This window comes from Musca autumnalis, unplaced genomic scaffold, assembly GCF_047663935.1.
Source record: "Musca autumnalis isolate F117 unplaced genomic scaffold, ASM4766393v1 scaffold_4, whole genome shotgun sequence".
Taxonomy (NCBI): Eukaryota; Metazoa; Arthropoda; class Insecta; order Diptera; family Muscidae; genus Musca; species Musca autumnalis.
This window is the reverse complement of record NW_027411977.1, coordinates 113,109,071-113,124,098: the sequence shown is the minus strand read 5'-3', so window position 1 is coordinate 113,124,098 and position 15,028 is coordinate 113,109,071. Positions and strand designations below refer to the sequence as shown.

Below are 15,028 nucleotides of genomic sequence, written 5' to 3'. Positions count from 1 at the left end.
TAAGCTCTGACAATTCAAATGGCCAAAAGACATGCAGTTAGAAAATTGGTTCAATCTATTCCTAAAAAGGACGAATTACCAGCAATAGGACCAAGATTATTATTTAATGACATGATCAAAAAGTACGAAGGATGAACTACTGGGGAACCTAATTGCAATGAAAAATGAGATCATGAAAAAATAAATAAATGAAAGTAAACTTATATAAGAAATTAAATGTAGGATTAGCAAATTTAAATTCATAAAAAAACCCTTAAGGGGAAATTGAATGCGGAAATAGCTAAATTAAATTCATAAAAACCCTCAAGGGGAAAAATTACTAATGTACTACTCCAAAATGAAAATGTACTATACGTATTTAAGCGCCGGTCAAAAGCTCCTCACAATCACCAATGCGAAGCACCCGTTCATTCCCATTAGGAAATGTTGCGGCAACGGCAGGTTCATCACCATTAACCAATATAAATTTACTAAGTTTTCCTTGACTTTTTAGTTGTCTACATAGGTACATCAATCTTGCAGAAACTGGCGTTAAGTGATCGTCAAGGTACACGTTTGTTTGGAGATTGCCACCAACAACGGAGGATAACTTAATTGGTGGCCCACGGCGGTAGCTGGCCATAATAGTGTCTCTCACAAGGACAGAATTAAACTTAACCAAAATAGATCGGCCACCAGCAAAATAACAACAATGCTGCAAATCGATCTCATTAATGCAAACATTGCACAAAGCTGCAATTTTCATGACATAATCGCTGATGTTATGCAGCCCGCGGGGAAGACCATTTATGACGATGTTGGAACGATTAAGTCGTCGTTCAAGTATGGCATTATGCTTCTCCATATCTTCTACTCTTTTCTGAAGAGACGCAACACTCGAAACAAAGTTCTTGCATACTTTAATCTCATTGTTAATTGCCGCAATGGATGCAGATACAGTGGAAATTTGGTCCTTGCAATCCCTTACGTCATCATTAACTTTACGCAGTCCATCAAAAAATTCATCACGAAAAGATGCTATCACGCCATCCACAGTACGCTGAAAATCTGCAAGATATGCTTTTATCTGCTCTTCTATCTTCGATTTCAAAGATTCCGCTAATTCATCAAACAACTTTTTCATGTTGTTGTTAACCAGCTCAGTAACATTATCCACAAGACTACTGTCACTATTAGAAGCAGCATTACTACCCGAAGGTGTTTTTGTTATTTTTTTCTGTTTACATTTGTTACATGTGTAGATCAATTTGTTCCATTATTATGCGTATAGTGGCAATATGGTCGACACAAGATTTGCGACTGCGGAATCCGGCTTGTTGGCGCCTAAGCGTATCGTCAATTTTCTTCTCAATGCGGTTTAGAATGATTTTGCAGAATATTTTTAGACAGCTGCACAGGATCGTGATTCCTCTCCAATTGTTGCAGTCGCTTAGTGCCCCTTTTTTCGGTATTTTTACCACTATGCCTTGTAGCCAATCGTTTGGAAACGTTTCTGACGTCCAGATATCCTGAAATAATTCATGCAAAGCCAGAGCAGATAGTTCATTATCCGCTTTAAAGAGTTCTACATGGACATTGTCGATACCGGCCGCCTTCCCACTTTTCATACTCCTAATTGCCGACTCAATTTCTGTGATGCTGGGGCATTGGGACCCGACGCGGCGAGAGCTGTTCCACTTCTGAGGTAAGAATTGTGCCATCTTTAGCTTTTATTGGGACATTTCCATTTATTGGTCTACCTGACAATCGTTTTGTGCATTCATAAAGCATTTTAGTGTTCCCACTTGCAGCTGCAGTTTCTGCTTGTGTCGCAATCGAGCTGATCCACATCCGCTTATCGTGTCTACACATTCGCTTTACAGATTTGTTTAAAGTCTCGTATTGACGGTTTGCAGCTTCCTTGGAAGCACGAGTTCTTGCTGAATTGACAGCCGCCTTTTTTCTGCTATGATTAACCATTAGAAAGCTAATAAAATGGTCAATCAAATGACAGCAACTAGCTGATTACAACTTTGTTGGTTCCGATGCTAGAACAAAAAACCGCTTCCTTAAACCGATTTTGATGTAAAATATCACTGGGGTGAAAATTCTTTTTGGCAATGAAAGTCGATTAAGATAATATTATAAATCTGGAAAGACAGTTATGCCATAGGTCAAACTTCTGAGTTATGGCGAGATGAATTTGTGTTATTTTTTTATCATGTACTTAATGTTCATAAAGAATTAATTAATTTCGCCATAACAGAAGTTTGAACCACGTCAATAAGTGCATGATAAAAAAAACAACATAACACAAATTCATCTCGCCGTAACTCAGAAGTTTGATCTATGGCATAACTGTCTTTCCAGATTTTTAATATTATCTTAATCGACTTTCATTGCCAAAAAATGAAATTTCCTTTTGGGTTCTTAGTACACTCACTAAGGGCTTTTATCTCCACACGGAATTTTCCAGCCACTGACTTTGAGTCCCATTTTGTAGCACAGTGTCATTTGTCGATATTTTCCGAAAAATGTGCACCTTCTCGAGGCCATAACTACCTGAAGGAGCGTTCCAATGCTTTTACGATGTACTAGAGAGTTCTTAATTATTGTCTTGGCTACAATTGTTGTCTTTATGTTGGATCGGAAATCTCAGTCCCAAGAATCAGAAACTCCAGGCGCCCGCTAACACTTTTTTCCTTCCATACAAATCGCCCCGGCCTAATCTAGATATTTGGTTTATTCTGAAACTCATAGTGAAATTTTATGTAGAATTTTTCTTCTTTTGACACTTTTCACCTAGAAGAAAGTTTTATATTACTTTCGTGTATGAACTCGAAAAAAGAAGGAAACAAATTTTTGAAATATTTTCATGTTTTTCAGCAAAATTGATACTGATATTTGCATGATAAGTAATGTAAATAGACATTTCATTTCTTTGGTGACCCATAGTGAACTTTGACGAACAACATTTTTGTCTTTAACGTAATTTCTCTAAAATTATGTTATGATGGAGGACAATGTTGAATAAACTCTGATGAAGTCCGACTTTAACCCTAAAACGTGTTTTTCACATGACCTCTAACGACCCGTACATGGGAGTAGCAGTCAGGTGTGGAACTGCCATGATAGAGTTGCTGAAAGTATACATCCCGCCGAGAAATAGCTGTATCTCAGATTATAAACCTGACGTTAGCCCGATTTTGGAAGGTCATAATCGTCTGGTCCTGGGGGACTTTAATGCGCATCATGAGCAGTGATGCCAGATAACATTGGTCGAAAATCGTCAATTTTCGGGAGCCAAAATCGGCAACATAGTATTTAAAATCGTCAACAAATTGGCAAATAGAAATTATTACTATATAAGATAAATAAATAAAATGTTAAGTAAAGAAAACAATTACCAATTTATAATACAAAACAGTTTTGTGAAAAATGACCACCTACGAAACACTGTTTTTAAAAAAACGATGTTCACTATAGGTCGAGAAGGACTGTACCGATCATCATATATTTTTGTGGGTTTATTGAGTACAACGCCATCCCAACCCTCACTTGAAGCTTCTGGAATTTTTATGGAACAATTACACTACATTATTAAGTACATAAAAATATGTTCTTTAAAGAATATATTCTTTAAATTTTGAAGTTTTTTTGCCAAAAAGCTACCCAATTTTTTAACAAAGTTTGAATTTTAAATGTCCAAGATTTTTTAATTAATATTTTTTAAATTCCCTCGTCTAAAGACAAGATTTTTTGATACTTAATAAGCCAGCCAATAGAAATGATGATCCCTCCAGGTGATGATCCCTCCAGTCATTTTTGAGATAGAGCGGACATGGCAAGACGTTTTTTTAAAAGCAGTGTCTCGTAGATGATCGTTTGCCATAAAACTATTCAATATTTTTCACCAAAAAAATTACCGAGGGTAGATCAAAATATGCCTTTCTTCATGAAAAATATCTGTTAAAAAAAGTCGGGTAATTTTCCTGAAAAAAATTATAAAAATTATGTTTTTGAGCTGCACGACCAGGTGTGACACTTTAAACAAAACTAATACAAATATAGTTTTAAGAAGTTAATTAATGGCCTGTTTATATTATAGGGTTTTTCGGGGTAACCTTCTTTGTGAAGATTTATTTATGTATACACAATGAAATTGACATTTAAAAACCTTTTATTAAATTATATACATATATTATATATATAAACGTGCAATAGAAAGGTGATAGATTTATGTATGTATAGTTTTCAGTGCTACCAATCACAATATTCACACAAAACGCAAATTTTATGTGAAAAAGTTGCCATAACTAAAAATCGGCGTTTTAGGCCCATACCTATATACATCCGTATACCCAGGGCGTGTGTGGTGAAAAAAGTAGAACACATGTATTCTTATGAGAACTACCGAAATACTTCGAGCGTATCCTTTTTGTAAGTTGAAAAAATTAACTTTGACAGAACGTTATTGTTTGTGTGTTGTGTGTGTTTTGTATTTTAAAAACTAAAGACCAACAAAACATGAAATACAATTCATTGCAAAGGAAATTATTTGTTTTACAAATGAAAACATTTATGTAAGTTTCGGTCGCGGATTTTGTGTTTTAAATGTGATTTTGGACTCAACGTATTTGGGTAATACGGACGCTCACAGAGCGTTGTTGTGGTAGGTTGATGAATAATTTTTGTACGTCTCGCTGAGAGTTAGGTATTGCTGTTAGGGGTAAAAATCGTCAAATCGGCATTTCTGCTTTTTTGGTATAACAATAGTCAAAATGCCGATAAATCGGCAAATCTGGCATCACTGATCATGAGATGTGGCATTCGGCCCTCGGAAACGACCAGAGAGGTATAGCGCTGGCTGAGCAGATTGATAGCTCTACGTTTTGCTCGGTCAATGAGGACGCCCCTACCAGAATTAGAGGAGCGTGTCACAGTTCGCCAGACATAACCATCGTGTCACCTGGTGTGACAAATGACGTCACCTGGCAACCCGTCATTTCCCTTGGATCAGACCATCTCCCCATAATTGTCTCCATCAGCAGACCACCCGATTTCATCTCCTCTGAACGCCGCGCATTCGTCAATCATGGGAAAGCTGATTGGCCGAGTTTCAGAGAGTTCACCAATTACCGCTTCAGAGAATTGCCCAATCCTTCTGATGTTCGGGTAGCGGAAAGGACGTTCCGAGACATCAATGCTGCAGCCGCTCGCCATATACCTGCTGGTCGAATACCCGAAGTAAGACCAAATTTCCCAGCAGAGGCGACGGGATTAGCATATGAGCGTGATGAGCTTCGTCGAACCAACCCCGACGACCCCAGAGTCAGGGAGCTGACACTGGAAGTTAACAGGCTGGTCAGCGAATATAAGCGGAACAAGTGGTTAAATCATCTGAAGAGTTGCAGCATTAGAGCCGGTATAAGTAAATTGTGGACAACGGTTAAGTCACTCTCGAACCCCGGAAGGAGGATAACAGGACCTCAGTCACGTTTGGCGACGTTACGTTGACTGACCCGAACAGGTGTGCAAGTTACTTCAATCGACTGTTTGTCGAGCACCCCGAGAGTGACAGGGCGAAGAGAAGAGTGTTACGTCGCATTAGATCTCTTCCTGCCGAGGATGAACCACCACAGTTTACAATGGATGATGTTGCGAATGCCATCAGGAACGCTAAATCATCCAAAGCGTTGGGCCCTGACGGAATTTCCATGGTAATGTTGAAACAGCTGGATGAGCCGGGAGTGGAGTATCCCACTAAAGTTCTCAACCTGTCGCTAGCCACCCTTATTGTTCCCGAAGTCTGGAAAATGGGCTGGGTGGTCCCGCTACTGACGCCAGGCAAGGATTCCAGCAAAGGTGAATCGTACAGGCCGATTTCGCTTTTGTCACCTGTAGCGAAGACCCTTGAGGCCATAGTCTCCCCAGCATGGATTCCGTAAGAAGCACGACAACAGCACTGCACGGCATCTCCACACATATGTATTTGTCGAGGACTCAACCAGGAGCGGCCGTGTGATGTTGGCGCTTGACTTATCAAAAGCCTTTGATACTGTCAAGCACTCCACGCTGTTCGAGGACATCGAGCGGACAACAATCCGGCCAGGTCTGAAACGTTGGATAATCAACTATATGTGTGGTCGCCAGTCGTATGTGGAATTCAGGAACAAGAAATCCAAGCCCCGTAGAGTGAAACAGGGAGTTCCCCAATGAGGGGTGATATCTCCGGAACTGTTTAACCTCTACCTTCCCTGTATTCCGCCTCCTCCAGATGGCATTGAGATCGTAACGTATGCGGATGATTGTACGATCCTGGCGTCAGGTACCTACTCTGATGACATCTGTGAGAGACTGAACTCCTATTTAACCGATCTTACCACCTTTTTCCACGCGAGGAATATGCAGATATCCGCCACTAAATCGACGGTCGCTCTGTTCACCACATGGACGGCGCAGTATAGAAGAGAGTTGAATATCAGGGTCGATGGTAGCAGAATTCCCACCACAAACTACTTCACGTCGTCCTCGCATGCCAAAGCTATCTGCGATAAACTAAAATATAGGAACAAGGTCCTCAAGTCCCTAGCAAGCAGCACATGGGGTGCAGATAAAGAAACCTTGTTGACCACGTATAAAGCGATAGGTCGGGCTGTGGTAAGCAATGCGGTGCCAGTTTGGTGCCCGAATTTTTTTGTGACACGCAGTGGTATAAGATTCAAATTTGTCAGAGCGCCGCCCTGAGAACAGCAACAGGGTGCCTCTTCAAATCTACAGTGGACCATCTACATGAGGAGGCAAAGATTCTTCCAGTACGACAACATAATGAGATTCAATCGTTGCAGTACTTGCTCGGGTGTTACCGTGAGAGCCATCCCAATCACCATCTACTGGCCACCGATACACCCAGGCATATCAAGAAGGATATTCATGCTCTAGAGACGACGTCCAACAATATACGAGAGAACCTCTAGATCAACAGGCATATCAGGCAGGTTTGAACAGCATTCACACGGACACAGTTGCTAAGAACATAAGCAGTTATTGTGTGAATGCAGTCATCGGAGCACATCCCCCATCTATCCCAGCTAAAGAGCGTCTGCTGCCACGACAAACCAGAGTAGTTTTGGCTCAATTACGCTCGGAATATTGCAGTCGCCTAAATTCCTATTGGGCTGGAATCGATCGCACCGTGCAAGACATCTGCCCAGTATGCGGCATGCGCCCGCACGATACTAAGCACCTATTCAACTGCCCCGCCAAGCCTACTCATCTGACTGCAGTGGATCTATGGTTACTTCCCATCGAAGTAGCCAACTTCCTGGAACTGGAGATAGACCCAGAGCCAGATTGAACAGGAGAACGAACATACAAACATAATAATAAAACACTGTTACAACAACAACAGTCGTTTGTAGAATTCAGAAATAAGAAATCTAAGACCCGTAGAGTGAAACAGGGAGTTCCCCAACGCCCGATAACTCCTGAACTGTTTAACATTTATCTTTCTGTAATTCCTCCGGACGGCAAAGAGATTGTAATGTATACGTATTATTGCAAGATCTTGATGTTGGGTACTGTCGTTGATGACATATGTGATTGGTTAAATGTTTACCTAACCGCCTTAGTGCAGTTCTTCCGTCTGAGGAATATTAAAATATTCGTCGTTAAACCAATTGTCACACTGTACACCACGTGGACGTCTGGAATGACGCTCCTTCTGGACATATTGATAGATGGTGTCCTGATTGCGACCAATTATATTTCTGATACATTTTGAATCTGTATAGAATATGGAACATCAATATCCAGAATCATGATCTAAACTATTTTACATATTTTTCTTTTATGGTGAAGGCTATTTTTTTTTGTTTATTTTTTTAACGCGTTCTTTCATTTCATTACTTTAATAACTTTTAATTGCAGCATTCCGATGAAGGCGTAGTTAGTATGGCGAATTTTGGAAAACCCAATACAAACAATTCTCAATTCTTTATAACATCAATGGCCTGTGACAATTTAAATGGCACAAATGTTGTGGTGGGGAAGGTTTTAAGAGGTTTGGGTATTATAGGAGAAATGGATCAGAATACAAGCGATGAAGGTATACCGACAACGGTAAGTAAGTTGCTACCATTACAAAATCTTATTTAATTTCTTCTTAATTTTAGGAAATTGTCATAGCTGATTGCGGTGAAATCAAACCAGGACAAGATTGGGGTATTAATGATAATGACGAAACCAATGAAAGTTTACCACCATTTCCCCAAGATTGGGAAGACAAATTCAAGGAATATACGGTAAGTAGGATACACTAAGAATACATTACAATTTGTATATGTATTTGTTTTGTTTGCAGTCCGATGAACTAGTGGAATTATTAACAACAATTCGCAATGCTGGCAATCATTTCTTTACAAAACAGCAATATTACAATGCTCGTCGGAAATATCGCAAGGCAAATCGTTATTATAATCTTTTACGCAAACGTTATGACTGGCAGGAATTGGAACATCTGAAATGTTCCGATGAAGATCTTAAGCAATTGGACAGTTTTTCTGCCGTCAATCAACTAAATATGGCGGCGGTTGAAATTAAATTAAAAAATTACACAAACGCCATCTATTGTTGCCGCGAAGTTTTACGTTTGGACCCAAAGTGTGGTAAAGCTTATTATCGCCTTGGTCAAGCCCAAATTGAGCTGAAAAATTATGAGGAAGCGATAGAAAATCTGAGGAAAGCACATGAAATGATACCGGACAACAAAACAATATTGTCGGAATTAAATCGTGCCAAACAATTAATGGCTAATTATAATCGTTCACAAATGGTGAATCTTAAGAAATTATTTAACTAATTTAAAAGCCATACAAAACAAAATATGAATATGTATGTATGTTGTATATGTATTTAATTATCTCAGGTATAACATAAACAATTTTATCTAATTGAATTTGGTCCACTATTTGTCGTTTTTTTAATACAGCCGAAAGTTTCTTTTGCAAATAAAATAATCACCCTTATTACGGTTGGCATTGTCGTATCCAAAATTGGAAGTTGAAATTAATAGAATTGTCAGTTTATCATTTTAAAAATTTTAATCTAGAAGTAACTCTTGTGCCAGACATTGTAAATAGCACATGCATATTTTTAGCTTTTAGGAGAGAGCGGAGGTGAAGGAGCTCCCTTTCTCCTTCTTACCTTAAAGATTCATAGTCTGACACAATACTAAAACCGACCTACAATTTTTATAATGAAAATAATCGTTTGGCGTAGACATTTGTGCAGCCTTTGGCGTAGTCGAAGTGTTATTTTTGGTACCAGGAAACATTTACGACCATGAATTTTTTTTCTGATACAAAATTAATTATTCTTTTTACTATGTTTTATTTAACTTGCTTCGTTGTCTGTTTAGTTCAAATCTGGTAACTCTTTTTTCACACAGTTGCGGTTGACCAATCGAACTGAAACTTTGCACACTTTACAGATTTGGATGACAATACATGAATATGAAACCAAAACCAATATGGGTCCATTATTTCCTATAGCCCCCATTAGCGGTACCACCCGATTTATGCATTTTGGGGATTTTATCTTCATTTTTAGTCCGAATTGGCTGTACTTTGGGATTTGGAGTTTCCAATGGTACAGAAACTTCCCACCAAAAATTTTGGACATAGGTCAAGGTTTTGGTATATCCCCCATATAGCGGTACCACCCGATTTCAGGCATCTAAAATGTTGTTGTTAACTAAAAACTTAAAAATAAAATATAATTTAAAAAAAATTAAGTTACAATGTTTTATTTATAAGTGCACCAAAAAATTATAAAATAATTGTTCGCGTAGCCTTAGTAAGTATATTCTTCTTCATGATGGAATATCTCAAATAAAACACTTGCCGTTTAATTTTGTTCCCATTTTTAATTTGAAGGCAAGTGTTTTATTTGAGAGATTCCATCATGAAGAAGAATATACTTACTAAGGCTACGCGAACAATTATTTTATAATTTTTTGGTGCACTTATAAATAAAACATTGTAACTTAATTTTTTTTAAATTATATTTTATTTTTTTAATTGTAAAATTAAATTAAACTAGAACAAAATTGCTTGAAATCATTTTTTGTACAAGAATTAAGAAAACTGTTTTGCATGAATTGTTATTTTATTTATTATAATATTAACAATGTAGTAAATACACTGTTAATAACAGATGAAATAACATTGGCTACAATGGCCATCAGCTAAAACCGGTAAAAAATTTAAAACATAAAATTATGTTATAAGGTTATTTTGATTTGCTTTATGTGCTGCGGGGGATTTAAGGATATTATATATATTATTATATTTATATTTAAGGATATTCAGTCCATCATTGTTGAGGTAGGTGAGGCTGGCATTATTGAAAGAGGTACATCCTTCTAAAATATGTTGAACTGTGCAGATGCTATTACAATTTCGACATTTTTGTTTAATAGGTGTTGATGTGTAGCTATACTATGTCCCATTCGAAGACGTGAAAATATGCGTATTTCATTTGTATGAACGTTGGTATGATATTACTTACTTTTGCTTAGCTGGCCCATTACAGAACATTTGTTCCATAGACCGAACTAAGAAAAGATCTCAAATTCTCTCTGTTTCGTGCTTCGCATTTTGGAATACTGCGCCTTGTCATCTCATCATCCACTTGTTTGCGCCATCTATTCTTTGGCCTGCCAATTCTGCGTGCACCGCCATGTGGCTCGAACTTATACGCCTTTTTAGCGGGTTCATCATCGCGCATTCTTATTATATGACCTAGCCAACGCAATCGCTGCATCTCGATACGTTTAACTATATTGATGTCCTTGTATAGCAGATACAGCTCGTGGTTCATACGACGTCGATATTCACCGTCAACGTCTCAAACACGCCAAGCACTGCATTATCTGCTTGCGCAAGTACCCAGGCTTCGGAACCATATATCAGCACGGGTAGTATCAGTGTTTTGTAAAGCGTTATTTTTGTTTGACGAGTTGTGGCTTTGTTTTTAAAGCGCTTACTTAAGCCAAATTAGCATCTGTTGGCCAATACAATTCTTCTTTTTATTTCACAACTGATGTCGTTTGTTGTGTTTACGGCGGTGCCGAGGTATACGAAGTCTTTTAATACCTCAAAATTATAGGAACCAACTTCAACAGTTGGTCCGATCTCAATGGACGCATTGCGCGTCGACACCATCAGCTTGGTTTTCTCGCCGTTTACCGCCAGACCCACTTTAGCAGATTCTCCTTCGACCTTCATAAAGGTATCGGTTATTTCTTTTACTGATCGTCCCATGATGTCTATACCATCAGCATAAGCAAGTAACATGTGGCTATTGGTGTAGATTGTGCACTTCTTTTGACGTTTGCCTCTCGTATAACCTTTTCTAGCAGGATGTTGAAAAGGTCACACGAAAGGCTGTCCCCTTGCCTGAAACCTCTTTTGGTACAAAACTCCTCGGAGAGGTTCTTACCTATTTTAACTGAAGATCTTGTGTCAGTTAGAGTCATTTTACAAAGCCGAATGAGCTTTGCGGGGATACCAAATTCAGACATTGCTTGGAATACCTTTGAATGTAGCGGGCTGTCGAAGGCTGCTTTATAATCGACAAAAAGGTGGTAGGTGTCGATCTGCATCTCTTGTGTCTTCTCCAGGATTTGGCGCAGGGTAAATATCTGGTCAATGGTGGACTTGCCAGGTCTAAAGCCGCATTGGTATGGTCCAATTATTTCGTTGACCATGGGCTTTAGTCGTTCGCACAATATCCCTGACACTATCTTGTATGCGATAGGGAGAAGACTTATGCCCCTGTAGTTGGAGCATAAAGTCTTATCTCCTTTCTTATGGACGGAACACAGGATGCTCAGGTTCCAATCGTCGGGTACGCGTTCTTCCTGCCAGACGGAGCTAACTAGCTGATGCATACACCTTATCAGCGTGTCGCCTCCGGTTTTAAACAGCTCGGCTGGTAGGCCATCAGCTCCTGCTGCCTTATTATTAGACTGCGGAATCCTATGCAAATGCATATATGGTTAGGATGGTCGTAGAGAAAATCTGATTAGACAGAAACTAGTTTTATTACAAAATAAAACGAATTAGGCCCAGAAAATTTTGCATATTTTGCATATTCTGCATATCGTGCATATTTTGACATATTTGTACATATCTGCATAAAAAGTGCATATGCAAAACCATATGCAAAAATATATTCAAGGATTTGTGTTCTAAATATCATACCAAAATGGCTGAAATTTGGTATTAAGTCTTCGTTAGGGGTATGCAACTTTACAACTGAAATCTGTCCGCACAGGTCCACGTCTTCATATAGGCCCCATAGAACGGTACCTACCGATATTCGGTATTTTGAAAGTTGTAGCCTCAATATCCCACCGAAATGACTGAAAATTGGTATTTAGTCTTCGTTGGGGGTATAAAACACTCCACCTGAAATTTGTCGGCATAGGTTCACGTGTTCATATAGCCCCCATAGAATGGGACCTCCCGATTTTCGGTATTTTGAAGGTTGTGGCCTCAATATCCCACTGAAATTACTAAAATTTGGTATTTGGGTTTCGTTGGGGGTATAAAACTTCCCACCAGAAATTTCTCGGTATAGGTCCACGTCTTCATATAGCCCCCATAGAACGGTAACTACCGATATTCGGTATTGAGGCCACAACCTTAAAATTTGGCATTTTTTTTTTAGAACGGTAACTACCGATATTCGGTATTTTTAAAATTTTAGCCTTAATATCCCACCGAAATGACTGAAAATTGGTATTTAGTCTTCGTTGGGGGTATAAAACTTTCCACCTGAAATTTGTCGGTATAGGTCCATGTTTTCATATAGCCCCCATAGAACGGTACCTCCCGATTTTCGGCATTTTGAAGGTTGTGGCCTTAATATTACACCGAAATGGCTGAATTAAACTTTTTCCCAGAATTTTTTCGGTATAGGTCTACGTCTTCATATAGTCCCCATAGAACGGTACCTCAGGATTTCTGGTATTTTGAAGGATGTGCCCTCAATATCCACCCGAAATGGCTGAAATTCGGTATTAAGTCTTCGTTGGGGGTATAAAACTTTCCAACTGAAATTTATCGGTATTGGTCCACGTCTTCATATAGCCCCCATAGAATGGTACCGCCCGATTTTCGGTATTTTGAAGGTTGTGGCCTCAATATCCCACCGAAATGGCTGAAATTTATCATTTTGTCTTCGTTGTGGGTATAAAACTATTCACCTGAAATTTGTTGGTATAGGTCCCCGTCTTCAAGGGAGACTTCTCTCATATCAATGAGTGCACCCCGATTCATTTTAGCTCAATGATATGGGACCTACAGTTTATTGCCGAGTCCGAACGGCGTCCACTTTTGTAGAGAAGTTTTACATGGCTGAAATACTCAGGAAATGTCGCCAACATTACTGAGGGGTATTTTGCCACCGTTGAAAAGTGTTTTGATGTTGCCTGGACGGGGAATCGAACCCACGACCTTATGTGTGCAAGGCGGGTGTGCATACCATTGCACCACGGTGGCACCCCTTGTCCCTTATGGGATGTTTGTGGAACAATTATTATTATTATAGGTCCCCGTCTTCATATAGCCCCCATAGAACGGTACCTCAGGATTTCTGGTATTTTGAAGGATGTGCCCATTTTGAAGGTTGTGGCTGTGGTTATACATTTCTCTATTTTATTGACTTGTCTGAAGAGAATTTTAAACAGAAAAATTGTACACATAGACATTTTTGTACCTATTATTGAAATATTTGTTGCATAATTTTGCATATGTCATATGTTTCGATTGCAATGTTATCAGAAGCCAAAAATATGCCCAGTCCCAAAATTTGACATGAATCGGACCAAAAATAGGGGTTGCATAAAATTCCGCTGTCTACTTATTATTCTTCAGCCGGTTTATTGTTGTCTTTACCTCATCTTGGCCGGGTGGTGGATTGGATCTGTGGTATCTTCGTCGACTCCGCTACTATTGGATACCAACAGTTTGGAAAATGCTCTTTTCATATCCTTAGCACACTATCTGTATCAGTTACCAGATTACCTTGCTGTTCTCTACAGGAGGATGTGCCAGTTCCAAAGCCATCACTTTGATGTTTCACTCTTTGGTAGAATTTTCGGACTTTATTCTGTCTTCTGTACATCTCGATTTGTTCCATCTCTCTTTTTCCTGCGGAAAAGACGTTTCTCCTCTCTCCTTTTCTCCCGATACCTCTCGTGCGCTACGCGTTGCTACTGATTGTAAAGTATCCATATATGCCGCATTTTTCTCTTCGGTAGCAGCACGACACTCCTGGTCATACCATGGATTCCTTGGTGAAGGTCTCTGGTATACAAGTACTGATTTTGCGGCTGATAAGATATACAGGTTTTATATTGTTGGGATTGTCTTGGTTGTAGCGGATATGATTATATAACAGTTGCTCGTGTTTGCATTGTTCCTTTAGTTCATGTTTGATATATGTATTCAAATAAATTTTTTCGATTATATGGTCTGTTCCAGAACTGCAAGAATCTACTAATTTTTACTATTTTTTCCGATAACATAAAGGAAAAAATGTTATCGTAGTAAAAAATAGTACCTTCTTGCAGGTTCTGGAACAGAGCAATACTATCGAACATCAAAGGTGCTGAGCATGCATATTTAGCAGCTTTTCTATGAAAATTTCAAATGAAAAATATTTCCTTTATAATTTTTTTTAATTTGACAGTTTTCTCCTTTATAAAAGTTTTCATTTCACATTTTCGTAGAAACAGAATTGAGCCAGCCCCAGGTATCCGGTATAGTTTTATATTATTGTTGTCGGTAAGCATGTAACGAATTTTGTTTACTGAGGCCCAGTTGTTGTAAGTAAGTGTTTCGAGGAGAAATGTTGAAAATGTTGTTCGTAAATTTCATTAGGAGTTTTACTTTTCTCTAGAGTACTGAGAGATGTGTCACATGCATTAACTGGAAACATCAATGTTGGGAACTTGGCTTTGAAGCATGTCACCTGCTCC

At 38.8% G+C, this 15,028-nt stretch overlaps 1 protein-coding gene across 1 annotated transcript in view; it reads left to right on the top strand.

Annotated features, from left to right (window-relative positions):
• Cyp40 (Cyclophilin 40) overlaps window positions 1-8,947 on the top strand; it is a 36,910-nt gene extending 27,963 nt beyond the window's left edge. The window contains exons 3-5 of the mRNA XM_073982359.1: window positions 7,909-8,100; window positions 8,154-8,282; window positions 8,342-8,947. Coding sequence (XP_073838460.1) covers window positions 7,909-8,100; window positions 8,154-8,282; window positions 8,342-8,839 — 819 coding nt within the window. The 3' untranslated portion in view covers window positions 8,840-8,947. The remainder of the gene's footprint in view (window positions 1-7,908; window positions 8,101-8,153; window positions 8,283-8,341) is intronic.
• The last annotated feature ends 6,081 nt before the right edge of the window (window positions 8,948-15,028 follow it).